Here is a 25,609-nt window from a genome sequence, read left to right as displayed (position 1 = left end):
AGGGATCAAGTTGCTATGGACTGTGTGTGTTTCTACAGAAAGTCTATGTTGAAATCTAATTCTCAGGCAAGAGTATAAAATGATGGGGCCATGAGAGCAGACACTTCAGGGATAAAGTTAGGTTCTTATAAAAGGCCCCAGGGAGATTGTTCCTCCTTCCATTTGACAATAGAGAAGGACACTGGTGTCTATGTGAAAAGGTCCCTCACCAGACACCAGGCCTGCTGGCACCAGCATCTGGGACTCTCACCACCAGAACTATGATCAGCATGTTTCAGTTGTTTGTAATCTACCCAGCCTAAGATGTTTGGTTACAGCATCCAGTCAAGGTAAGGCATGATTTCCTGCTACCCTGGGAGAAATCACTCATGAGCAAGCCTTGATGAGGAGAGCAAGCAAGGCACAAAGTAAGAGGGATGCGGGAAGAAGGTTCAGGAAGAAGACATTGATGGGGCCTGCTGTGGGAAAGGAACCCTGGTAGACAGACTCCAGACAGGCCCACGTTGCTGGTTGATGGCGAAGAAGGCAGAGAGGGCCTTCATCTTCCCCTCAGTCCTGCCTGACAGGTGACTTCATCTGAGGACATCTCTGGGGGCTACTGAGGTAAGGTGATAAGCCTGAGGGACACCAAACATGCCAGGGGGCAGCTGACTGCAGGGAGGAGTCCGGGCCAAGCATCAGATTTGAAGCCATTAATACTCAAGTGGAAGCAGGAGCTGGGCCAAAGATACGGTGGGTGATCAAGAGAGGGAATAGAAGACTCTGCTGAAGACAAGAGGACCACATGCTGCCCGGAGAGCACCGAGGCCCCAGAAAGCCAGGGCTGAGTTCCACACCCACTTTATCCAGGACTTTTAAGAATGTGCCGATGAAGCGGATGCAATAATGGCGGTACCCCACAAGAGAAGAAGAGGGCCCTGCAAACTGCCAAGGCGAGAGGGAGAGCACAGGAAAGACTGAGATTCTTTACCCAGAATGCTATCTAAACCACTGCATCTAAAGGGTAGGTCTGCTGGTCTCTCCCCTACATCTCCTCCTTCAGCATGCAGACACCCCTACAATGGCTTTGCTGGGTTTTGTTGTTGTTGTTGTTCTAGCTTTATAACAATGGTTCCAGGATGAAATTCTATCTCTTGATTGGTTTCATTTGCTCCATCCATGGGCTTCCACTTTCACAGCTGTGTAATAGTCCGTCTGCTGTGTTACTATCTGTCTACACCCAGTCATTCTTCTCTCAGAGATCACTTGCATGGTTTCTGCGTCTCTCATTATTGGTGATTCTTTTCGTTTCTGATGATGGACACATGAAAGTGTGCTGTCTTTTTTAAATGATATTCAAATTTATTATGGGCCTCAAGTAATCTATGGACTGATCCATAGATTATGGACTATGTACAAATAAGGTAGGTACATAATTTGAGAGTCTATATTTAGAGAATCTTTTCTTATTTTTAAGTTTGGGAGCCAAGGACTCACTGTACAGCCCATGCTGGTACAATCCTCCTGTCTCAGATTACTGAGTTAGAGACATTTATTTTGTTTTTCATACAGGATTTTAAGCAGCACAGGCTAGTCTCAAACTTCTGTGTAGCTTTACATGGCTTTGAACTCCAGATCTTTCTGCCTCTACCTCCCAATTACTGGGACTATAGGAGTGTTACAGCATGCCCAACTCCAAGTTAAAGACTCTTTTTTTGTTTGTTTTTTGTTTTTAAGAGACAGGGTTTCTCTGTATTGTTTCGGAGGCTATCCGTCCAGCCTTGCCTCGAACTCACAGAGATCCGCCTGCCTCTGCCTCCCGAGTGCTGGGATTAAAGGTGTGCGCCACCACTGTCTGGCTTCCTGTCTGCTTTTTATCTTTCTGTAGGAACCCTAGAATACAGACATACAGGACCTCACCTGGCTTTCAGTGGGTTCTGGGGATTCAAACTCAGGTCATGCAGGCACGATAAGTGCTTTACTCACTTTATTTCCTCTGTCCTAAGAAATTAATCTCACTACATCTTACTAAAAGGGTGGCCTGTGCATGTGACTACATGCTGAATTTCTTTTTTATGATTTATCTTTACTTCTAATTCTGTGCAGGTGTGTGTTTCTGTGTGTGGGCGTGTGCACACGTGAGTGCAGATGTGAGTGCAGTGTGGGCACGTGAGTGCATGTGTGGGCATGAGAGTGCATGTGTGGGCGCGTGAGTACAGTGTGCGCATGTGAGTGCACATGTGACTGCAGTGTGTGCATGTGAGTGCAGTGTGTACATGTGAGTGCAGTGTGAGCATGTGAGTGCAGTGTGTGCATGTGAGTGCAGATGTGAGTACAGTATGCACATGTGAATGCAGTGTGGGCACATAAGTCATGTGTGAGTGCGGTGTGCGCGTGTGTGAGTGCAGGTGCCAAAGGGGCCAGAAGGTGGTTTTGGATCCTCTGGAGTTGGAGGTATAGATAATTGTGGCCTATCTGCCATGGGTGCCCCATGGGGCCTGAATTTGGGTTCTCAGCAAGGGTTGTATGCACCTCTAGACACTGATCCACCCCTCCAGTCCTAAAGTTCTGTGTAGTTCTCTCAAATCACATCTGGTCTTTTTTGTTTGTTTTCGTCTTGTTTTGTTGAGAGAGGGTCTGGCCTGGATGGTGCCTGATGGAGAAAATAAGCTAAGCTGCTTTTTGAGCAGGCCACTCCCTCCATCTCTGAAATACTTCAATCCCCGAGAAGATGGACACACGATGCTTTAGTTCTCAACTCTCATTCCTTTCCTCTCTGCAGAGAATTTTCCTGTGATCCTCCAACCTCTGGACCAGGTCCCACAGGGGAGTCTCTAGGGTGTAGGTCAGAAAGGGCTGGGGTAGAGGGAGAGGAACAGAGGGAAGACAGCAAGGCCAGACCCTCATCAGAGCTGGCCACTCAGATGTGTGAGTGAAGGCCAGGCTCTTGGGAGAGGCAGGCGGTGGATCTGACACCTGGCAAATAAAGACCTCTTTCCTTTTCAGGAAATCAAAAGCTACTTCTGAGAGAGGAATTCCTGTGGGGAACCAAGACAGGGAAGTGATTTTAAATCTGCACAATAAACTCCTCCAAGAGAAAATGGTGGGGACAGTTCTGGGAAAGTTTAACTCTACAAAGGACTCCAGCCCCACCTGGCTACTCTCTGTCCCAATGGACACTCAAAGCCCATGTCTGTCTCACCTAGGGCCCAGGAAGACAATTGCTTCTCAACCATTCAGTTTCTAGCAGGTATCCCAAGGCATCATTTCTCAGTCCAGACACGATGATTGTTCCTGGGATTTCCCTCCCTCCCTCCTTCCCTCCCTCCCTCCCTCCCTCCCTCTCTTCGTGTGTGTGTGTGTGTGTGTGTGTGTGTGTGTGTGTGTGTGTGTATGTGTGTGTGTTGTGTGTATGTGTGTGTTGTGTGTGTACATACATGTGGGCATGCGTATGCAAGCCAGAACAGGGTCTTTCACTGGCCAGGAATCTGTCAAGTAGCCTAGGCTGGCTAGCCAGTGAACCCCAGGTGTCTACCTGTCTCTGCCTCCCCAGCTCTGGTATTATAAGCACGTATATTCTTACGTGGATTCTGGGGTTTGAACTCATGTCTGAACTGTTTCCCCAGCCCCACTGTCAGATTGGGAGAAAAACAGTCCCAAAACTCACCAACAAATTCTGGTGTTCCAAAAATGTTTTTAAACTCAACTCCATCTTCTATTTCATGAGCCAGGCCAAAGTCAATCAGCTTGATGTGTGGAATGGGGATAGTCTTGTCTAACAACATAATGTTTTCTGGCTGGAGGACAAAACAGAAAGAAGGAAAGATAGTAATTAAAGTGTTGTTTTGCATTTTCCTTTTGGGTTAGGATGAGGTTTGTGTTCTTTTGGGTGGGAGGATTAAAACAGCTTGAGTCCTAGGTCTTCTGGAGTTCAAAGCCAGCACCAAGGTCAAGGGCCAGCTTTTACTAACCCTGAACTGACAGCCCAGCTAGAAACCTGGGCTCTAATGTCCCATTGACCTCTGAGCGGAAGATCCCTTCAATGTGGCTCCCTGCCTCCTCATCTGTCAGAAGGGGTCAATCAGATACTTGCAGCTTATCCTATAAGCAAAGTCACCTCCCTGCCTGAGTGTGACCGGAAAGGGAGGCTTCCCTAAGGTCTATACAAGGCTTGCTGGCCTTGATCAACTTTGTAACCTCCCTCTTTCCTCTGGCCAGCCAGCTTCCTGTTGACTTTCTCTGAGACTAACCAACTTCTCTCTGTGTGTTTAACTAATTTTGGCTTTTGGCAGGACACAAAAACAAAATGCACCTGATTTCCAGGGAAAATACCAGCTGCCCAAGTTATTTCCGGTCCTGAAACAGCTGCTGGCTGGACACAACAATGCAGGCTTGGTGTGAGAGGAGATACTGACTAGACCATCACAGTCCCCCCACCATCCATTTCTCAGCATTAAGAGAAGCTGGGGACAGGGTCCTGAGGTCTGTCCTCTTCATTGCCATTCAAGACCCCAGACGAGACAGGAAATGGGTGGGTCCACCAGCGGAGCCATTTCTCCCCTACTCCCTCAATGACTGTCTTAGATTCCATTTTAACTGGGTAGTCCTGAAAACTTCATCCACACAAAACCTTGTACCCAACATTCATAGCAGCATCTCTACAAGATCCCCAGTGCCCAGCAACTGATGAAGAGACAAAGGGTGGCATACCCACACTACATATACTATTCATACAGGAAGACTTAGTTTTTTTCAGGCTGAGGACAGAATCCAGGACCTTATGTATGTGAGATAAGTGCTCTTACCAGCCCTAAGAATATTACTTGATGATAAAAGCAAATAAAATAAAATAAAAAGATAAAAGGGAATTAAGTATTGATCTATGTTGCAATGCAGATATGACTTGAAAATGTTATACTAGCCAGTTATCAGGTTGAATGCCTGAAAACCTAGTACCTGGGATACTAACAAGGAAGACAGAAGTGAATTTGAGGTCAGCCTGGGCTACATCTTAAGTCTCTTTTGAGAAGGATGAGGAAGAAGAGGAAGAGGAAGAGAGGAGAAAGAGAAAGATAACACGCCAAAAGAGAGAAACATAGACCAAAGGGCCCATAACACAGGATTCTGTTTATAAGAAATACGCACAGAGACTAGACGAATACATGAGAACAGAAAGTATATTAGTAGTTGAATAAAACCTTGGGGAATAGGGTCAGTGAGGTGGTTCTCAACCTTCCTAATGCTGTGACCCTTTAATGCAGTTCCCTCATGTTGTGGTGACCTCCAACCATAAAATTGTTTTCATTGTTACTTCACAGCTGTAATTTTGCTACTGTTAGGAATTATAAAGTAAATACATGATATACAGAATATCTGATATGCAAACACACACACACACACACACACACACACACACACACACACACGCACACGCGGTCCTGACTCACATGACGAGAACCACTAATATGAAGGAAATTGCTGCAGGCCTGGTGGTGTCAGCTCAATCCTTGGGACCTAAATGGTGGGAAGGAAAGACCTGACTGCAGCAAGTTGACCCCTGACCTCCATATGTGCTGGGATTAAAGGCATGCGCCACCACTGCCCAGCTAGGTAGCTTCTCTTCTGCTATACCTACATCACTGACCACCTTGTTAGGAACTTCTCCAGGGCTGGAGACTGATCTCTGGCCGAGAGGCCATGCCCCAGCAGAACCCAGGACAGCACTACAGTGAATGCAATGGGAGCCATGGGCCTCAGAGATAGACACCCCAGACCTGGAGATGGGAAGGGCTACAGAGCAGCAGAGAGGCAGAAAAGAACCAAGGTTTAAATCTCTAGGGCAGTGCCACCCTGGGAGAAGGGACAGCCTCAGGTCTTGTAGCTACTCACACCTGTGGCTCACAGTGCAGAGGAAATGCTCTGCCCACTGGCCTAGAGGGGTGGCAGAAGATTACATTTTCTTACCCATTTGTTTCCTGTCTGGAGCAGGGCTGCTTAGAGCACCTCCCCTGCCCTGCTCCCTCCCCAAAGCAGGTCATGCCCATTGGCATTTCAATTAAGATAGCCAGTCTCATCCAAAAGGTCTTCCTGACCCCAAACACCCTGCACTTCCCCGGTAGAGCACTTCCTCCACACCTTCATTCACCTTCATTCCAAAGCTAGAGCTCCTCTGTTACTAATCTGTCACCCTCCAACGGGCTTCAAAATTCCCAAGTGCTTTGTTCTAGCATCTGCCCAGAGCTTAAGATGGAGCCTGGCAGCCACCAAGTGCTCAGCAAGTGTTCCCAGAGAGAAGACAAGTGCCATTTACTAAGCCAATGCAATATGCAGAACCTAGTGATAACCAAACACAACTGCCTCAAGCAGTGGGTGTTATCATTCCTTTCTTGCTGAAAAAGAAGCCAAGACATCAGCCAAGGGACATGGGGATTTAAGCATTTATCTGCCATACCGAAAGCTCTTGCTCCCCTCCCTCTAGACTAAGTATCCCTCTCCCTGCTTTAGCTGGGGAATCCAGGTGGCTTGGTGTCTGGAACCTGTCACCACAGGATGCCATTTCTTCTGTGGATGTGTTCATACAGATGAGCATCATCCAAACCACGTCCACAGCCTGGCTTGCAGACCTTCAAGTGCTCCTAAGCTAGGTGCCCTCATCTCAGACAAGAAAACCAACTAGAGGGGACGAGTGCTTAGAGAGACGGCTCAGCACTTAAGGGTCCTTCCAGAGGACCCAAGTTAAGTCTCAGCACCCATGTCAAGTTGATCACAATAGCTTGTGACTCCAGCTCCAAGGGATCTGACACCCTCCTCCAATTTCCAAAGATACTTTCATATATGTGGTATTATACACACAGATGTACATGCAAATAAAAATGGAAAATGGGAAGTCCTAGGAGGATGGACCCAAGTTTGGTACACACAAAGAAACATTGCCTGAGGGGCTCAGCCTGGGAGGTGGCCTTGGAGATGCAAGAATACTCCACTGAGTGGTGAAGACTGGGATTCTTTTTTTGTTTTGTTTTTTGTTTGTTTGTTTGTTTGTTTGTTTGTTTTTGGAGATGGAGTTTATCTGTGTAGCCCCTGGATGTCCTAGAATTAGCTCTGCAGACCAGGAAGGCATAACATGTACAGAGATCCGCCTGCCTCTGCCTCCCAAGTGCTGGGATTAAAGGTGTGTAAACCTAAAACTGGGGGTTTTATTCCCACTTTCACCAGCTGCTCAAGGAATTACTTGAATTAGATGGCCCTATATATTCAGACCTGTCATTGGCTCCCTGCCACCAAATGATATTGCTGCTTCCAAACCACCAAGGGAGTCTAGGCTGACCAGGGAACATAGGCCCTTTTATCTGGAGTTTTCACAGGACTTCCTTCTACTGCTTCAGCCTCCAGAAACAGCCTGACCATTTCCAGGAGCCAGAGCCTCATTTCGGTGAGTACATGATCTTTGCAGCCACACTGAGAAAGTAGGTCCTACTAGCATTCCCATTTAACAGATACAGAAAACTGAGGTCCAGAGAACTAAAAGACTTGCCCAAGGCCCATCACTCATAATGGCAGGAGAGCTCCTGATCTTATCACATCACCCAGTCTTGCTAAACATCTTCAGTGGTCTCAGCGACCATAAAAAGCTCCTGCTGATGACTGAGGCATTCACATCCCTGTACCATTTCCTCCCCCACCCCCAGTTGCCTTTCCAGCCTTGCATCCCATACCTGGACTTGCTCTCAGGGCTGGGTACCACCACCTCAGGGACCTCAGATCACCTTTGGTCCATCCTCAGATGCAGTCTATTCTTTTTCAATATTTTACTTAATATTAATACGTGCATGTAATGTTTGGTCAAATCCACCCCACTCTCATCTCCATTGAGTCCATTAGCTGCTCCTTCATATGCATAGGTGTGGAACCATCTATTGGAGCCTGAGCAGCCTCCTGGGGCTGCATTCCTAAAGAAAACACTCTGAGCTGTAACTGCTATTTTTGTCTGAAAGCCTCTGTTATTCTCCTCCACACTTTCCCAAGCCATGCCCCATGACCCTGTTTCTTTTACTCCCTTATTTTCAAGGCTCTAATCCTCCAGAGCCAACAATGCTTACCAGTATCCTCACTGTAGGCTGTCTCTCATCTGTAATGACACTTTCCTAGGTGGGTGGCCTTTTCCCCAGGGAAACCCAATTCAATTCAAAGTTCCTGGCATTGCCTCTGCTTTCTTGTCTGCTGCATATTCCTTTAATGTTCAAGTAAATGCCATGAAAGAATTCCAGCCCGGGTTTCTACCCTTCTCTGCCTGGTGTAAGCCCTTTTGTCACCACTAGGAGTGCCAGAGAACCCCCCTTCCTGGTCTGAAAGGTAGCCTGGGATCTGGCAAACCAGCAGCCACCCAGATTGAGGTCTCTGATCTCACCTCCCAGATAGAACACGGTGGTAGACAAGAGCCCAAGCCTGGAGCTGGGAAACAGTTTCAGATTCACAAGCAAAGGTGTTGAGCTTAATAAACAGACCACTTCGTTTCTTTGGGTCCAGCTCCCATCTCTAAATGAGGCATCAGATGCCATCCAAAGGCCCTGATCCTGGCAGGTGGATCTCTGTACATTTTACACAGAGGTTTAGCACAAATTTCCAGGCTGGCTGGGCAAATTTCTGCTGCTGTGAGCCCCAAGGCTGGACAGGAAAAGGATCCTGTCTCTCTGCCTCAGGTCAGGAAGGAAAAATAGGCTGCAGTAGTCACAGGAGGTTGGGCCCCTGCCAGACAACCCTGTGGGCAGTACAATCCTATCTGTCCTCCTTGCCCCAGTCACCCTCCTCCAACGGTATTCACTTCAATTAGGCACTTAACCCACGCACCTGACATCACCTCCAAAGCATGGCTAGGGGAAGATTCCACATTCTTTTGGTGCAGCTGCCCAGCCCAGAATCCAGAGAGCTGCTACTGGGGGATAGGGAGGGGTGGAATTGCCCCCATCTGTCAAAACAAACATGCCCAATTTGGCCTGCCACATGGGCAGGCACCCTGGGAGAAGCCAACATGTCCCTTTGTGTCCTAGTAGATCCTGCTAGCAGTGCCTATTGTGGTACCAACTGGAAGCTGGTCCTCCAAGGCAGTCCCATGTTTCTTGGGGCCAGCACAGCATGCCCAGTGGTTGAGACAGGATGGAAGCAACCCCGGGAACTATGTAGTAAAGTGCAAAACACAGGGCTTGGTGTCAGGCATGTCTGGGTTCACCTCTCAGCTCTGTCACCAAAAATTTGAAACATGGGCAAATCATTGGTCCTTTGGGAGGGGGTCTCTCTCTCTTATCTATAAAGTGGGTACATTCCTAGCAGGTTCTGGGGGTTCAGAGAGATGGTCCCTGCCTGGGGAATACAGTGCCCAGAGAGGCTGCAGCACATTGGCTATGTTCACTCTGTTCTGAGATGGTAGCTCTGAGTCCTCCCCTGAATGGCCAGCCGGATTCTCTCTCTAGTCAATTATGAAGAGTGCACCCTTATGCAAACCATGCTCTCATCTCCTGCTTTCCCTTTCTACCATGTTTTATGCCCCAGTCTCATAATGTTGGGGCGACAAGGGACATCAGAGGTCATTGAGTTAGTCACGTTGCAGGGAAGTCCAGAGAGATCAAGAAGCTGCCAAAATCACTGAACAAGAGGCAGAGCTCCAGTGTAGTAGTGTCCTCCCCTGGTGCCACATGTAGCCTGCCTGCTGCTGGGTGAGGATGAGGCCCAGCTGGGGTTGTGCTATGGTGACAATAAAACTTTATGGGCAATCCAAGCCCAAGCCCAGACTGATCTCTGGACAGCCTGAGAAAGCAAGACTAATCATAGGCAACCTTGGTCCATAAGTCTCCAGTGTAGCCAATGCCCAATGACCCATTCTGTCCGCCATTCAAAGACTTCCTGGGCCCGGAACCCCCCCCCCCACCAGCTCAGCAGCTACTTCATCCCACTACATCCTGCTCCCTAAACAGCAGTTTTTTCCACCAGACACTCGCATCCCAATAGCTCCTCTTTTGCCTCACTGCCCAAACTCAGTGCCCATACAGGAATGTTGGGGGACCCATCTCTCTAGCACACCACCAGTTCCCACACAAGGGCCTGTGTGATCACGACACAGACCTCGGGCAGAGCCAGAACAAGATAATCACTCCCTTACATGCCCTGCCCACACTGCCCCAGCAGGAAGTCGAGGGCTTTGCCTCTTACAGCAATATCCAAGAGTGGTCAGTCTGGCAGTAGGTATTCAGTTACAGGCTACAAGTCAGCGAATGAATAAACTAACACAGGCACACAGCACTTTCTTGCATATTCCATTTTCAGAGAATCAGTGTGGATAATGGCCAGCAGAACAGGCCTTGGAATCTGGGCTCACACGCCATTCTGCTGTGAATAGCAGCCTGACACTAGGCAAGCTACCTGACTTCTCTCACCTACGAGTTAGGAATAATAATGAAAGCTACCTCTAGAGCAGTGGTTTGTCAACCTTCCCAGTGCAGTGACCCTTTAATGCAGTTCCTCATGTTGTAGTGACCCCCAACTATAAAAATTATTTTTGTTGTTACTTAATAACTGTAATTTTGCTACCATTATGAATCATAGTGTAGATGTCTGTGTTTTCTGATGGTCTTAGGTGACCTCTGTGAAAGGATTGTACCACCCCCAAAGGAGTCATGGCCCACAAGTTGAGAACAGCTATTCTAGAGGCTTACTAAGAGGGTCAAACACGGCGCACAAAGTGGCCCACAGGCATTATCCTCAGCACTGTGACCATCTGGTTGATTGTTTCCCTCTTAGAATGAGAACATGCTCGTCTGCCATCCTTCCAGGCACTGCCCAAATCCTGTCTCTCCAGGAGTCATCACCTGAATCTGCAGCCCAAGCTCTGCCCTCTGCAGGTCATCCCCCCTCCCCTGAGAGCCATCTCCACCTACTTGTGCCACTGTGTCCAAGCATTCTGGGAGTAAGTCTTCTGTTGTTGTTATTGTTTGGCTTTGTTTTTTGAGACAGGATCTCATTCTGTAGGCCATGCTAGCCTGGAGCACTTGGTGATCCTGCCTCAGGCTGCTGAGCACTAGAAATGACAGTGATGAACCACCATGCTTGGCTTCCCGGAAATGAGTCTCATTTTCCCTACTCCATTAATAAAGAAATAACATAGCTTCCCAACGTTCCTCACAGTGTCTAGCCAGCAAGCCATGTAGAATGTACAGGAAAAACTCCTAGCACTTAAGTTTACAAAGCCATCATACTCATCTCATGTGATCTCCTCTGTGTGAAGCTAGTCCTGTCAGGATTCAGACCACACAGATAAACAAACCAAGGCAAGAGATCAAGGATTTACCCATGGAGTCTCAGTCAGCAGAAGGGGCTGGAGCTGAGCCTATGTCCTGTGTGTGTCCTACTCCCAAGATGCCTCTCTTCCTCTAGTTGATGCAACCATGTCCTTGGGACCACCCCAGCCTGCTGGCACAGTGGACATTTCACTTCGGCTCTGGTGTCTCAGTCAGAGTGTCTCCTCAGCTCCCTGCTTTTCCCAGAAGAGCCACAGCTGTGGCTTAGGGAAGGGCCTAACTCAGCTGCCCTTATATTTGTCAAGCCACAGCCTCTACCCACTGGGCAGCAGAGGGGCCACTGTGTGGCTCTGACCTCTTGCTCTCTGTTGAGAAAAGCAAGAAAGAAGAGTAGTGCCTATTCTATCTCTACTGTACTGGCGAGGGAGAGAAGTAAAGCTGTATTTTGTTTACTTTTTGTTTTGAGACAGGGTCTCATTAGGTAGTCTGGCTAGCCTAGAACCTGCTATGTAGACCTGGCTTATTTCTCCCAAGTGCTAGGATGACAGTGCACCATCACACCTGACTCTATAACTCTAGTCAAGGCCATTCATGCTAGGACCACATAACAACCAACACTTGTTATGGGCTCTCCACACAAATTCCTCATCAGATCTGTGGAGCTACTAGACAAGGTCAGAATGACTACTGCCCTGTCTAAGCAATGAAGACTCTGACTCGCACACTAATATTCTGAGTTCCATGCTGTGTTTGGGGGCCACCAATGATTCAGGGGCCAGTTGCTTCTCATAACCCCCTTAAAGATCGCCAAATTAATTAACTTCAACTCCAGGAGTGGGGCTCACAGTCGATGTTGTAAAACAAGCTCTACAAAGAATCACAGTGATGCTTTGTGACTGAGTGACGGCTCAGCATTTGTCACCAGGGGTGACTCCCGCATCAGACAGACATGAATTTGTGTTCTGTTTCTGCCCTGTGCTGTAACCTTAACAGGCCATTCCTTTATATGAGCTTTGGCTGGTTCATCTGCCAAATGAGAAAATGAATATGGTTAGGTTAGATTGTTTTGTTTTCCAGACAGGGTTTCTCTGTGTAGTCCTGGCTGTCCTGGAACTCTTCTCTGTAGAACAGCCTGCCTCTCCTTCCTGAGCACTGAGATTAAAGGCGTGTGCCACCACCAGTCATGGTAGTCAAGGAGGCACAGTGAAGTCCCAGGAGCTTCCTAGTGACCTCTCTTTTCTAAGGAGTAACCTCAGTGCTGCTGCATGGATAACATGAGTGATGTATGCAGAGCAGCAGAAAGGAACCTTCAGATGACATCACCATTCCCCCCAACTGTACTTAGTGTCAAACCTGGGAACTCACACATGACTAGCAAGTGTTCCTCCAGTGAACTCCGTATCTCCAGTTCTACTACCATAGGTATGTCACTATCCTTTTTATTTTAGCCTTCATAGAGTAAGTGCTCAATGAATGCCAACTGCCATTATTATTACATCACTGCTACCACCATAGCACTGAACTCAGCACCCTCTTGCTCATGAGTACCTTTGTCTACCAGGTGTCACAGAACCACGAGGCAACTGGTTCATGGGAGGGGATCATCAAGTTGATAGGAATTTGTGATTGTTAGACAGGGCTATTTACCAAAACTGAAACTTAAATAAATTGAGCTAAAAACAAGAAATACTTAAGACTCATTATATTTCTAGAACTCTGAGTATTTTCTAGTCTATTTCAGTTACTTCCACCTTTTGTATCTGTCTACCCCATGGCAGTAAGAAACAACAGTATGCCCCTGAAACTGGTCATAGTGCATATATTTACCAGAAAAACTGAAACTACAAGTCAGCACTCAACTCTTCTCCTCCTCATCCTTCTTCCTTCTTCTCCCTTCTCCTTCCTTCTCCTTCTCCTCCTCTTTCTTCTTCTGATTTGTTTATTTTATGTGTGTGAGCATTTGCCTGCTTTTCTGTGCCCAAAGCAGCCAGAAGCAAGTGACAGATGCCCGGGACTGGAGTTAGACATGGTTGCTAGTCACTATGTGAGTGCTGAGAAGCAAACCCAGGTCCTCTAGAAGAGCAGTCCATGCTCTGTATCGCTAAGCCATCTCTCCATCTCAATCTATTCTCTTTTTTACTCTAGATTATTAAAAGTTATGAAACTGCTTAATTATGCATATTAAACATAAGAGGACAGCAGGTCTATAGGAATTGCTTTGTGAACAGTACAGAAAATTAACTATGCTTCCGAAAGTCAAAATTTAGTGTCCAAATTCAGTAGAAAAATTGCTCGTGTCATTTGTAAATTTCCCTATGATTTGTCTCATTTTCACCTCACTTAATGTAGACAGTATCAACTTACACTCCTGTCAAACTGTATTCATTTGCTGTCTACAACCATGTACAAGAGTATGCCAAGAACCAAGGGAAATGCTGCTATATGTTATATGAAAATCAATTTGCTATATGGGATTTACAATAAAATTTATATATTTATTTCACTTGTAAACTGTGTGCCACAAACCTTCATATCATTATAATTTAGAGTAAATGCATATAGTATTATGTGTATATGTATGGTAATTGTGTATACACATACATTTCCCCAGAGAACTCAATGTTATAAAAATACCCCAGCATAGGTGCTGATGTACAAAGGCTGCAACATGAAAATCCTAGACTCGCTCCGAGGACTTGGGGAAGTAAAGGGAAAGCCAGGGGGCAGTGCGGTGACTCCCTGGTGCAGTTCCCATCAGCAGCTCAAGTGGCTATTTCATGAATTTATTCCCCACGTTAGACACTAGATGAAGCATTAATCTAGTTAGTCTTTATCAATAAAAAATAGGGAGTCAAATATTGGGGTAAGAACCTGAAAGATCAGAGAACCAGGAAAGCCACCAGTTGCTTCTTAACTCTTCCATTCAAAAAGGGCTAAGATCCTATCTCAGCCCGTCTTACCACTTTCTGTCCCTCTCGCTACAGTCCTCCAAAACTCTATGGTCAGCTATTGAATAGCTCTGCCCTCTGACTCCAAACAAGCTTTATTTGTCAGGACACAATCAAAATATCACACAACACACAAGGCCTAGTGTGGCAGCTTATCTATGTAATTCTAGCCCTTAGAAGCAGAGGTACAAAGATTGCTGTGAATTTAAGGTGAGAGAGAGAGAGAGAGAGAGAGAGAGAGAGAGAGAGAGAGAGAGAGAGAGAGAGAGAGAGAGAGAGAGAGAGAGAAAGAAGCAAGCAAGCCCAGACCTTGGATTAACTGTATGAATAGCAAGTTCACTCTGTCATCTGATACTTGTGTGATCTTGAGCATGTTACTTAATCTCTCTGAATCTCAACTGTTTGGTGTGTAAAAGTATGTCATCACCTTCTGCATCCATGAGACTCCAATGAAGACAAAGGTGTAAGCATACTGCACTCTAGAAAGTACTATGTCTTTAAAGTGTTACCATTGTCATCCTAATGAAAGCTTGACCAGCAGTCGCTATTATACAATGACCATAAAAAGCAGCACTAAGGATGATGCTGGGCATAAAGAGCTTGGGTTCGTGGGGGAGTCCCTGCTCTGGAATTTACCCTCTTGCAAGTAAGTGTTCACAATGAAAAGCCTTCTCAGAGTCTTGAGTTTCTGGGTTACATACCAGTTTAGTCATTTCTCTTGATTTATTATTGCTGCTTAATACACCATCAGTCCTAGGGCCCACCCTCTACTTCAGAGCTCCCCGGCTGGATTTGGTTGGTGGAGAAGGGAAAGGAAACACTCAGACTCAGAGGAGAAACCACACCAAGACCGCATCCAAACGCCCTCTGCAAGGCTGTTATTTGTACTGAGACCATGTACAAAGGTTTCTGAGGCCCATTTCCTGGTGATCTGACCTATGGACAGCCTGGCTAAGGGTCCCTGATACCACCCATCAGCCATGTCCCTCCCACAGGAAATAACCTTTATTCTTCCACTCTAACCTCCCTAAACACACAGAAATGGTCTCCACTTTGCCCGAGGCAGAGAGCTCACTCCTTAAAAGTTATGGCATGGTTAATGAGGACCTATTAGTTTTTATTTCAGGTGGCCTCATCACCAAGCCTCGCTATGCCCTTCTCCCCAAAGGCATTAGGCTCCTGGAAGGCAGGGCCTGCATCACATCGTTTAACTGCTTTTCACCTGAATTATGGCAGGCCCTCAATAAATGTGCACACTGGTGCACTACCTGCACTCTGCCTATAACCTCTTTTGCACCTTCACGAAAGGGTGTTGAATGCTCGTGAGTACATTTGCTTGTCACTAAGATGTTCACTCACTCAGCACCCAGTGAGTCATCCATCCCGTATCGGGCACTGTGCGGCAGAAAGCTATTCAGAAAGATCAATACTCCCAGAGAGCCCTGCACCTGGCCTGGTCCTGGTGATGTGAGTGTAGGTGACCTGACTCTGAGCACCTGAGAGCAGAACTGGCCTCCCTCCTTGTGTCAGGCTGCATTGGGTGAGCTAGCCAAGGCGGTGCTACAGAGCTAATCTGGGTGGTGAGCATGAGGGAAAGCTGGCAGGCTGACCAACCCAGCTACCACCCAGGCCCAGAACCAGAGCTATGAGCCGCCCCAGCCCCAAATCTACCTCATCTATGAACTGTTGGAACCTGCAGATCCAAAACAGTAGGATCTCCATGACACAGGACAACAGGAAATGCAAGAGAAGCCCCAGTGAGAGCCCATTGTCTGTGGGGTAGCAGAAACCAGAGGCCTCAAGACAGACCAGTGATAGGCAATGAACACTTGCAAGTAAAGATGAATGGACTCAAGGGTAAACTATGTGACTCAACGGGACATATTACAGCTTCCACAACAAGATTCTTCTTTTTTGTTTGTTTGGTTCGTTTTGTTTTACTGCTTTGTTTGGTTCTTGGTTTTCCTTTTAAATTGGTTTTTGATTTGGGGAATAGGTTGCAAGGGCAGAGGGCAAATTCAAGGGGATGGGGAATAAGTGAGATCAGAATGCATGATGTGGAATCCACAAAGAAACGATAAAAAAATGCTCCTGGCTGAAGTTTGGGGAGAGGGACGGACCCCATAACGACACAGAAGCAAAGTGGCTGGTTAATTCTTCGTTAGACTTTTGGCAAGAAGTAGAGGCTTTCCAGAGGAAAGGAAATCTCTGCTGGGTCTTATAAGATCACCAGGAGGGCCTTAGGAAGGGAAAAGAAAGAGCAGAGAGGTTGCAACACACATTCATGGTCTCTAGGGTTACCTGGGAGATGGAACCTGGGCATGATGCATGTGGAGGACTATCTCCATGCTAATGGATGTGGAAAGCCCTAAATTTATTGTGATTAGGGGATCCAGGCCTCTAGAAAGACAAAGAAAGTCAGCTAAGCAGGAGTGGAGCATACATTCATTCCCTCAGAGCAAGGACCAGCCACTTCAAGCTCTGCTGCCCTGACTTCACGGTGGACTGCGCCCTTGAACTGTGAGGTAGAATAAACCCTTTCTCCCTTGAGTCATTTTTGCCATGTATTTTAACAGGCAACGAAACTAAGACAGCTTCCCAGGAGGTCATTCATATCACAAAGGCAGGCCAGACAGCTGACCCTCCTCACCATGGCTCCTTCAAGTTAGGAGGAAGACACAGAGAAGAGGTAACGGATGGAGCATGGAGAGGGCTTGGTGGTTATGTCCTGGGGAAGCCAGGCTTTCTTGTTGAGGAGTAAAAGAACATAAGTGAGTAGGGAAAAGCAGAAGCTGTCACAGAAAAGGAAATCTAAGAAGAATATATGAATTTTAGATGGTAGGAAGCAACATGGAACCAAGAAACATCTTCTAGGCTGTGTCCCCTGCAGCTAGTGGAAAATTCCAGTCCGATGGTTACATTCTAGGTACAAGAGGTATCTCCCAACCATGATGAAAATCTATTTGTGGTCCAGCTGCTCATCATTCCCCCAAGTTGCCTACCTGGGCCTAGGCCAAAGAACCCATGAGAAGGGGGGGGGGATCAGAAAGTTCAGAGTCTATATACCCCAAGGATGCATGGCCATGGGAGAACTTAGCAACATCCTCACCCTCACCCAGGATAAATACAGACTGTCTCTGGGGCATGGAAAATGTCCAAACTGAGCCTGAGAGCTAGAAATAGCCCCATCAGCCACCCCACAACAGCAAGTCTCAGCTCCCCCAGGGTAGTGTTTTACCAGAGTTTGTTTTCCTGCCCTAACAGAGCAAATACATTGTCATAAGAGTTGTGTTTTCTTTTCCACTCTTCTGGAAAGGTAGATAACAATAGCAGCATGTAACACATATTATGTATGCATCACTTAACACTGCTTCCATCTTCTGTCAACTCTACCAGGTAGGTGGTACTATCTGCAACAGGGCTGAAAAAGCAAGGTTCAGGTGCCTTCTGGGGTTTGGGAGAAGGAAACATGGAGTCCAGCACAGCTGACTCCAACCCGGGCTCCCCTTCACCACAGCAAACCCTCCTCCTTCTATCAGCCACTAGAGAACAGTAATTCAAAATACTGTGACAACAGCCACCAGCACGGGGACCATGCTCGAATAAGAGCTGGAACAGGGATGCACGCACAGGAACAGAGACCACATCCTGGGGTGGCTGCTGTAAGACTGTGGACATGTCATATTCTCTCTGGATCAGTCCCTCAAACCAAAACTTGGTGTCATTGTAGATGCTGCCTCACCCTTACCTACACATGAAGCTAGGCACCTAAGCTGCCCAGCTGTCCCCATTCCATCCATCTTCCCAGCAGAGGGACTCAAGCACCTCTCAGGATAAAGGGCAAGGGGCAAAGGGTAAAGGGCACCTCCTGGGCTCAGCTTCAGCGTCTCTCAGCTGCCTCCTGCCCTCTTCCCGGCCTCCTCTGCAGTCATGTACACACTCCCTTTTCTGTGCTTTATTGAGTGAACTGGGCTGTTACTGTGATCATGCACACATACACGTGCATGGTCCTTTCCTTCTGCAAATTCCCGTCGATTCTTTAGAATTCAAACGCCAGCTTTTCCAGGCAGCCTCTCTGATTAGTTCAGGATGAGTTAGGTCTGCCCCCCTTCAGGTTCACCGGCCTCCCAGAGCTTTCCTCTGCTACACTCCTAGAATGATTGGTCTTTCTTTTCTGTCTCCTGCATCAGTCTCCTTAGAGAAGAGAAGCAAAGCCCAGTACACAAAAGAACACAGGGATTTCTGCAGAGAACACTAGATAGACAGCCAGGTGTGGTGGTGTATATGTGTAAGCCCAACACGCAGGAAACAGAGGCTGGAGAATCAACAGTTCAAGGCCAGCCTGGGCTACATAAGACCATGACTCAAAAGCAAATAAAGAAGTAATGACAAATAGCAGCGGGTGGCTCTCCCCCCATAAACAGGAGTCTGCACATGAGTTGAAGGGACCCCCATGAGTCAGTTACCCACGAAGACCCATCAGTGCATGTGCCTGAGCTCAGTTACTCAGGGGGCCAATCCTTCTGCCTTGACCACAGTCATGCTCTATGCAGTTATACATGGCCACCATGAACTTTCCCGACCCTGAACACCAGTTACCACAAACTGTCAGTGGGGCCTGGAAGCAGCCCTACGGCTCTAGCTTGGAGTGAGACTGGCACAGGCTGCCAATGGTCCTTGGGATCCAAGATCTGTAATCTCTGGTGAGGGCCAGAAGGCCCCGCTGTGCTGGGTCTAGAGTGTCAGCCAACCCCAGCAATTCTGCAAACCCTGCTAGTTCTGCCCACTCATGGCTTAGCTCTTCCTTGTCAGTCAGTTTCCTGTTGTGAAATGGGTTTTGTTTCAAGTTTCTTGTTGCTGGTTTTGTTTTGTTTTTAATTATGCATCATCTAGTCCCTGGAAGATATAAAGTGTTTCTAGTTGACCAAAGAGCATCTTGTGTAGAAGACCTGGCAGGAGAAGTGAACTGAGGTGGGTACTTGCAAAAGGCTATTTCCTCCCCCCCCCCAGGCCAGGGTTCTGGGTTGAAGGTGAGGACAGTGGGCCTGTGACAAGGGGACAATGTCCCTTCTTCCTAAACACTTACTGACCTTGAGATCAAAATGGGCAATTTTCTTTGTGTGAAGGTAGTTCACCCCGTCCAGGATCTGCTTAATGAAGCTGGTGGCTTCCTCTTCACTTAACGACTCCTTCTGGGCCAGGAAATCGAACAGTTCTCCTCCGGACACTCTGGAAGACACCAGTGGGGAAGGTCAGGCGCAGTTAGTTTTGTATGTCATGAGGCCTGGTTGACGAGTGCAGTTCCTACACCTGACTCTGGAACATAGAACCCCCTTGCCCTGCCTGGAGCTAACCTTGGTCTAAGTACATCAAAGACTAGCTTTGCTTCGTATTCTTTCTGTTAAACCTCAGAGTCAAGAATCACTATTAGCGTGTTCCCAGAAAGACCTCTGTTAGTGCTGTAGGCCCAGGTCCCTGGTTACTCCAGATATTACCCTTTGCCTATAATGAGCAGGCGTGCCCTGCCCTGAATTACATTTTAGATAGAGCAGCAGCCCTTCTGTCCTCAGTTACTGTATTTTTGGTACAAATGCTAAGGTAGAATGACCTGGCATCTAGCTAGTTAGTCAGTGAGGGTGTGGCATATGTGCCGTGGCACACAGGCAGAAGTCAGAGGACAACTTGACGGAGTCGGTTTTCTCCTTCCAATGGTGTTTGTTATAGGGATTGAACTTGGGCTGTCAGGCTTGGCAGCAAATGCCTTTACCTACTGAGCCCTTGTCCCAGCCCCTGACTTGGTATCTTATTTGTCCATATGAACCAATGCTCTCTGCCCCACACACCCAGAAGGCAAGAGAGTGATGAGTGATTTATTTATGTTAATAAAAATTATCTCCTGAAAATTCATTGAACCCACCAGATGAAAGAATGGCACGCTCCCCTCACCCAAGATTTATGAAGGGAGAAGCCAGAGACTACAGCATGGTATACCATCCCATCACTGCCATAGGCCCCTCCAATGTGCCTTTGCCCTGTAAATCACCGACTAACAAATTTCTAATTGTCCTGGACTCAAGTAAGCATGATTTCCCTTCCTCTTGGTACTGCCCCTTGGAAGCTATCCAAACCAAGTGTCTGATCGCTGCGTTTGTGTTGACCCTTTACACATTGCTCTGGATGTGTACACATTTGTACATATTTGTGTACACCTGCATGTAAGAGCAAGAGGTTGGTGTCAAGTGTCTGTCTCAAGTGCTCTCTAACTTATATTTTAGGACAAGGTCTCTCACTGGTTCAGCGAGAGCTCATGGGTTCAGCTCCTGGATGCCTGCAAGCTCTTCCTGGCTCTTCTTCCCCAGTGCAGAGATAAGAGATGCAAAGCTCTTATGTGGGAGCTGCAGATTTGAACCTAGGTCTTCATGCTTATGCAGCAAGCACAATACCAATGGAGCCATGCCCAGAGTCCAGGCATCACTCTGCATTGTCTTTTAAAATCCTACAGTTTAGCCAGGGTTGATGGTATACACCTTTAATCCCAGAACTTAGAAGATGGAAACAGACCTCTGTGAGTTCCAGGACAGCCAGAGCTACACAGAAGGATCCTATATATCATATATAGATGTTTTCTTTAGCTTTGCTTAGCTCTTCTGTAACTTACATATATTGTGTGAGGTGTGGTGTATGTAATAATTAAAATTCACACCCACAGTCTCAAGCACTTGAGAGACAAAAGCAGGAGGATTGCCACAAACTTGAGGCCTGCTCAGTGTATAGAGCCACTTCGAGGCCAGCCAGGGATATACAGTAAAACCCTAACTCAAAAAAAAAAAAAAAAAAAGCAAAAGTAAATTGGGATGAAATACAAAATAAAGGACTTGCAATTTCTGAGGTCATAACTGGTAGGTTTGGGGGAGCAGCTACTCAGATTTCTTTCTGTCTCTACCCTCACGACTGCCATGAAAGAAACAACAGGTGCCCTGCCATGGCTGTCTGAAAGACTATGATCCTCACTTCCCCAAGAGAAGCTTTAAAAGCACCCTAAGCAATGAGGGGCTTCAGGCAGCACACCCTGTATGATGAACACATGTATTAATTAAATGACTAAATCTTTCCCCTTCCTCTACCACCGGGGAATCAGAGACAGCCTGACGGCAAGCATGCACTGAGGGCTACTTGTGAACTGAATAGTATAGGATCACGGTCCCCTCTGAAACTTACAAAAGAGATCACTTAGCCCTTGTGGGCCTAAACTCTCCCCAAAACCATTGGCATGTCTACCTGTCTATCTATCTGTGGCACTGACAATTCTTCTAATCTCTTACCCCCAGTGTTTCCCGTGAAACCCAGAAATCTTTCAGTTACCCAGGAAGACCACCATCTAGGAAAGCAAGTTCTCCCCAGACAAGTCTCCTGGTGCCTTGATCTTGAATTCCCCAGCCCTGAGAAGTGTAAGAAATAAATTTGTTCTGATAAGCCACCCAGTTTGTGGTAGCTTGTTATACAGCTGCTTGAAGGACCTAACAAAGGACATTTGTGTCGAGTGGGGTGCTGCTGTGAGCAAAAAACAAACCTAGGGACACGGAAGTGGCTTGGGAAGTGGGTAAGAGGCAGCTGAGGCCAGATGAGCTGTGAGATGCATGCTGGGATACATCGTCAATGTCACCTGCCCAGAATGGCTCTGGGGAGGGGAGGGCTGAGGATGAGGGGAGTGGTTCTCAGCAGGATGCTATGACAACACCGTCCTGATGAGGACGGCAGGTGGAACTGGGAAAGGTGGCATCGGTTGAAGTTGGAGAGACCATTAGAAAGACCATTCTTATAACAAAATTGCAGAGACATTTCACTGACTTTGTTGTTTTAACTTCAGCACAGTGGCTGTGACTTAACCTACTGCTGTCCCAGCCAGCAATTGCAACTCCCCAGTTCCCGGCCTGCTTCTCTAGCAGCAACCTGGCCATTCAGGCTGCAGCCTGGTGGGAATTCTGCTCCAGCAGGCACTGACCCTGTGGCTGCTGCTATAAAGGTAGTTTTAACTAAATCTCTGTCATTCTATTTATGAATAAGACTTGCTGGGGTAAAAGCCTGTAGCTCAGAGAGGCTGAGTAGCAACTGGCTAACCTTGTCTCCTTCTTGGCATCCTCTGAGGACTCCCCCCTGCTTCCTTCACCAAACCAAATAAGGCTGTGCCACACCAAACCCCACACTACTACTTCCTGTGTCTCTCTATCTCTCCTGGATGTCCTCGAGGCTCTATGATTACTTTCTGTCAGCTAGTTTCAAACACAGCCTCCTAACCCAAGGTTAATTTTAATTGCGTGAATGCAAACTCAAGGTTCACAGTATATCGAATACCCTCCAACAAATTTTGATCATGTGCTAGTGTCTTATGGAAGATCAAACTTGTGAGTGATGAGATTGGACATCTGGCTAAGAAAATGTCTAGGCACAGTGAAATGTAAAAGGAGAGGGCAATTCCTTAAAATGTAGTATGTATGTCTGTGTCTGTCTGTCTGTCTCTCTCACTGTGTGTGCGCGTGCACGTGCGTGTGTGCGTGTGTGTGTGTGTGTGTGTGTGTGTGTGTGTGTGTGTGTGTGTGTGTGTGTGTGTGTGTGTGACCTGCAGGAGGTGGTTCTCTCCTTCCACCATATGGACCCCAGGGTTCAAATTCAGGTCCGACAGGCTTGGTGGCAGGCATCCTTACTCATTGAGCAATCTCACTGGCCCAAAAAGCAGTATTTTAAAATAGAATTATTAGTTAAAATAAATAAGGAAAACATAAAAGTTTGAAGTCTTTTTCAGCCTATTCCTACTGGGAAGAAAAGAAAATGAGAAAAAATCTGTGGAGGAGAGAACACGGGTGTGGCTGAGGACTGCTTGATAAGCAGGTTTACATGGATCAGCTATCCCAAGGGAGGCCAGGTGTTATTCATCAAGACAATGAGGGAGGGAGATTAGTCAACTGTATAAAGGACCTATTGTCCAAGACAATGAGATAATGATTTCAAGTCATCTTAGACTTCACTGGGGGTAGGGCTCCACTCCCATCAGAAGGCCACTTTCAGGGCCCGAGGACAGAACCCTATCAGAGGAAGAGCCCGGTCACTGCCCAGCACTGGTTCCTGTGGTGGTCTTTTCTTCCTGCACTCTGGAGGCACGATCATCAGTCACACCAGGTGAGGCTCCCACTGGCTCCTGCCTGAAGTGATTGCTGTGCCAAACAAAGCTGTGGGGGTGTGGCTACTTCCACCTGGATTTCAAAGGCTGCCTCAGAGTTCAGTGGCCCCTGGAAAGAGAACTGTGGAGTGGGTGGAGGCCATGCAGAGAGCACCCACTACAATATTACCCAGAAGGCCGTGTTGCCCCGAGACTCTAGACCAATAAGACTCTAGACCAATAGGCCAACAGGTGTGTGTACTGTTCTAGTCTGGAAGAGCCACAGCCAGGCAACTCCAACCTGTGAGGGCTATGGTGTGGGCTGCTCCCCGAAAAGATGAGGGCAGGGTTGCCCAAAGCCATTATGCAGGATCTGTGTGTGCCCTGGTGGGCCTGAACAGCAAAATATTTTGCCAAAGTGATTCTGAAGCTGAGGTCTTAGACTGACTCAAGACTTGTCGCTCTTTTTTTTTTTTTTCTCTTTCCTAATTTGCTCCTTTGGGATAGAAAGATCTATCCTAAGCCTTCCCCACACTGGATTTTAAAACCGCAATGCTTGTGTGATGTTCCCATTTCAGCTAAAATGTTATTTGCCTCCAAATGAATCACCTTGATTCTTACCCGTAACTGTTGTAGCTGTGTTCTCCTAAAATACTGACTTTTGTTTGCTTGTTTTGTTCTTTAAGACAGAGTCTTTAAGAAAGTGAAATGTTTCTTTTCTAGAAAGCGATATAGAAAAGCTCCTTGAAGTGTCTGGTTAATTAGCACAAGGGTTGAGAGCCTAGTAGGTACAGGTGTTCCATTGCCTCAGATGGCTCCATCATATGGTCTTGGCTAGTTTCCACTGATGTTTAAATCCTAATTTTTAAATGCTGTACTTCAATTTTTTAAATAAAGTGTGCATCCAAAAAAAAAGTCTTGCTTAGTATCTCTGGTTGGCCAAGATCTCGCTCTGTAGATCAGTCTGGTTTCAAAGTCACAGAGATCTGCCTGCCTCTACCTACTGAGTACTAAGATGAACGGTGTGCACCACCATGCCTAGTGTGTCATCAGTGTTTAAATTCTAATGCTAGAATCAGTTAAGATGTTTTTAAGCCTCTTAGGATAGTATAATATATTTTACATGAGATGATGACATTAATTTGGGGGTAAGGAAGATGAATACCACAGTCTGAATGGTCTGAGACAGATGACCAAGAGGAACAAATGCTAGCTCTGCTTGGCTGGACCTGGCGACTTATTTCCCTGTTCTCGGCAAGATTTGGTGGTTTTTCTTACCTGAAAAGGAGCAGACTGGGCAAGATGGCCCCTAGAGGTTCCTGTCTATGATTTTATAAAATATTCCTTCTTCATGGGCTCAAGATAGTCTAGACATGGTCCTTAACTTATACATAATACTTCATAAGATAGTACATAAAAACTAGAATTCCCCCTTTCTAACATTTTCCAAACCGTCATAATAGTGCACATGAATGTCATGGCCTGCATACAAACACCTCTATTTACTGAAACTGTCTCACTAGCCCTCCCTATATAGTCTGTTCAACAATATTTAGTCACTGAGCACTTGAAATATGGCTAATGTGACTAAGGGACTGAATTTTTAATTTAATTTAATTTTGATTTTTATTTAATCTTAATACAAAAACTGATGCAGTATAAAATTTCTTCTCTGAGCACAAGTTTACTGTTTAAATAGAACTCTTCACTTTAACCAGTGCACGACCTACAAGCGGATGTGTACTCTAAATGTCAAATCCACATCAGCTTATGTAGACCTAGAATTAAAATATATACATATAAAATACTCATCAACAGCTTCACACTGGCTACATGTTAAAGTCAGTATGTGTATGTGTTGGGGTCCATAAAATTACTATTAAAATTAGTTTACCTATTTCCTTTTACTTATTTAATGTGGCTACTAGAAAATGTCGAATTACACATAGTCAATATTCAATGCTACTGGACTGAGTAAAAAAGAGAAAGCAAGCTATGCGCTGGCGTTCACCTTTTTCTGACTTGTGGCTGCGGCTGCAATGTGACCAGCACAACTTTCCTGCCATGATGGACTGCACCCTCAAAGTATGAGTCAGAGTAACCCCATCCTCCCTCCAGTTGCTTTTGTTGGTATTTTTATCACAGAAACAGGTCAGGGGAGGGGGACACAAGTACTCGTGAAGCAAACCTGCTGTCCATGCAGCAGAACCTCTTTGCTCAGCGTGAGCTGGGGGTGGCCC

At 46.7% G+C, this 25,609-nt stretch overlaps 1 protein-coding gene across 2 annotated transcripts in view; it reads right to left on the bottom strand.

The window, feature by feature from the left end:
- The window catches only part of Dapk2 (death associated protein kinase 2), a 119,196-nt gene that overhangs the window by 21,568 nt on the left and 72,019 nt on the right, over positions 1 to 25,609 (bottom strand). For both annotated transcript variants that reach the window (XM_005075516.4, XM_040739968.1), the window contains 2 exons: positions 19,306 to 19,444; positions 3,647 to 3,776 (listed from right to left, as the gene is read on the bottom strand). In XM_005075516.4, coding sequence (XP_005075573.1) covers positions 3,647 to 3,776; positions 19,306 to 19,444 — 269 coding nt within the window. The remainder of the gene's footprint in view (positions 1 to 3,646; positions 3,777 to 19,305; positions 19,445 to 25,609) is intronic.

The sequence above is a fragment of the Mesocricetus auratus genome, unplaced genomic scaffold, assembly GCF_017639785.1.
Source record: "Mesocricetus auratus isolate SY011 unplaced genomic scaffold, BCM_Maur_2.0 Super-Scaffold_100691, whole genome shotgun sequence".
NCBI lineage: Eukaryota > Metazoa > Chordata > Mammalia > Rodentia > Cricetidae > Mesocricetus > Mesocricetus auratus.
The sequence above is the reverse complement of the archived record's forward strand: the minus strand, read 5'-3'. Positions and strand labels throughout refer to the sequence as shown.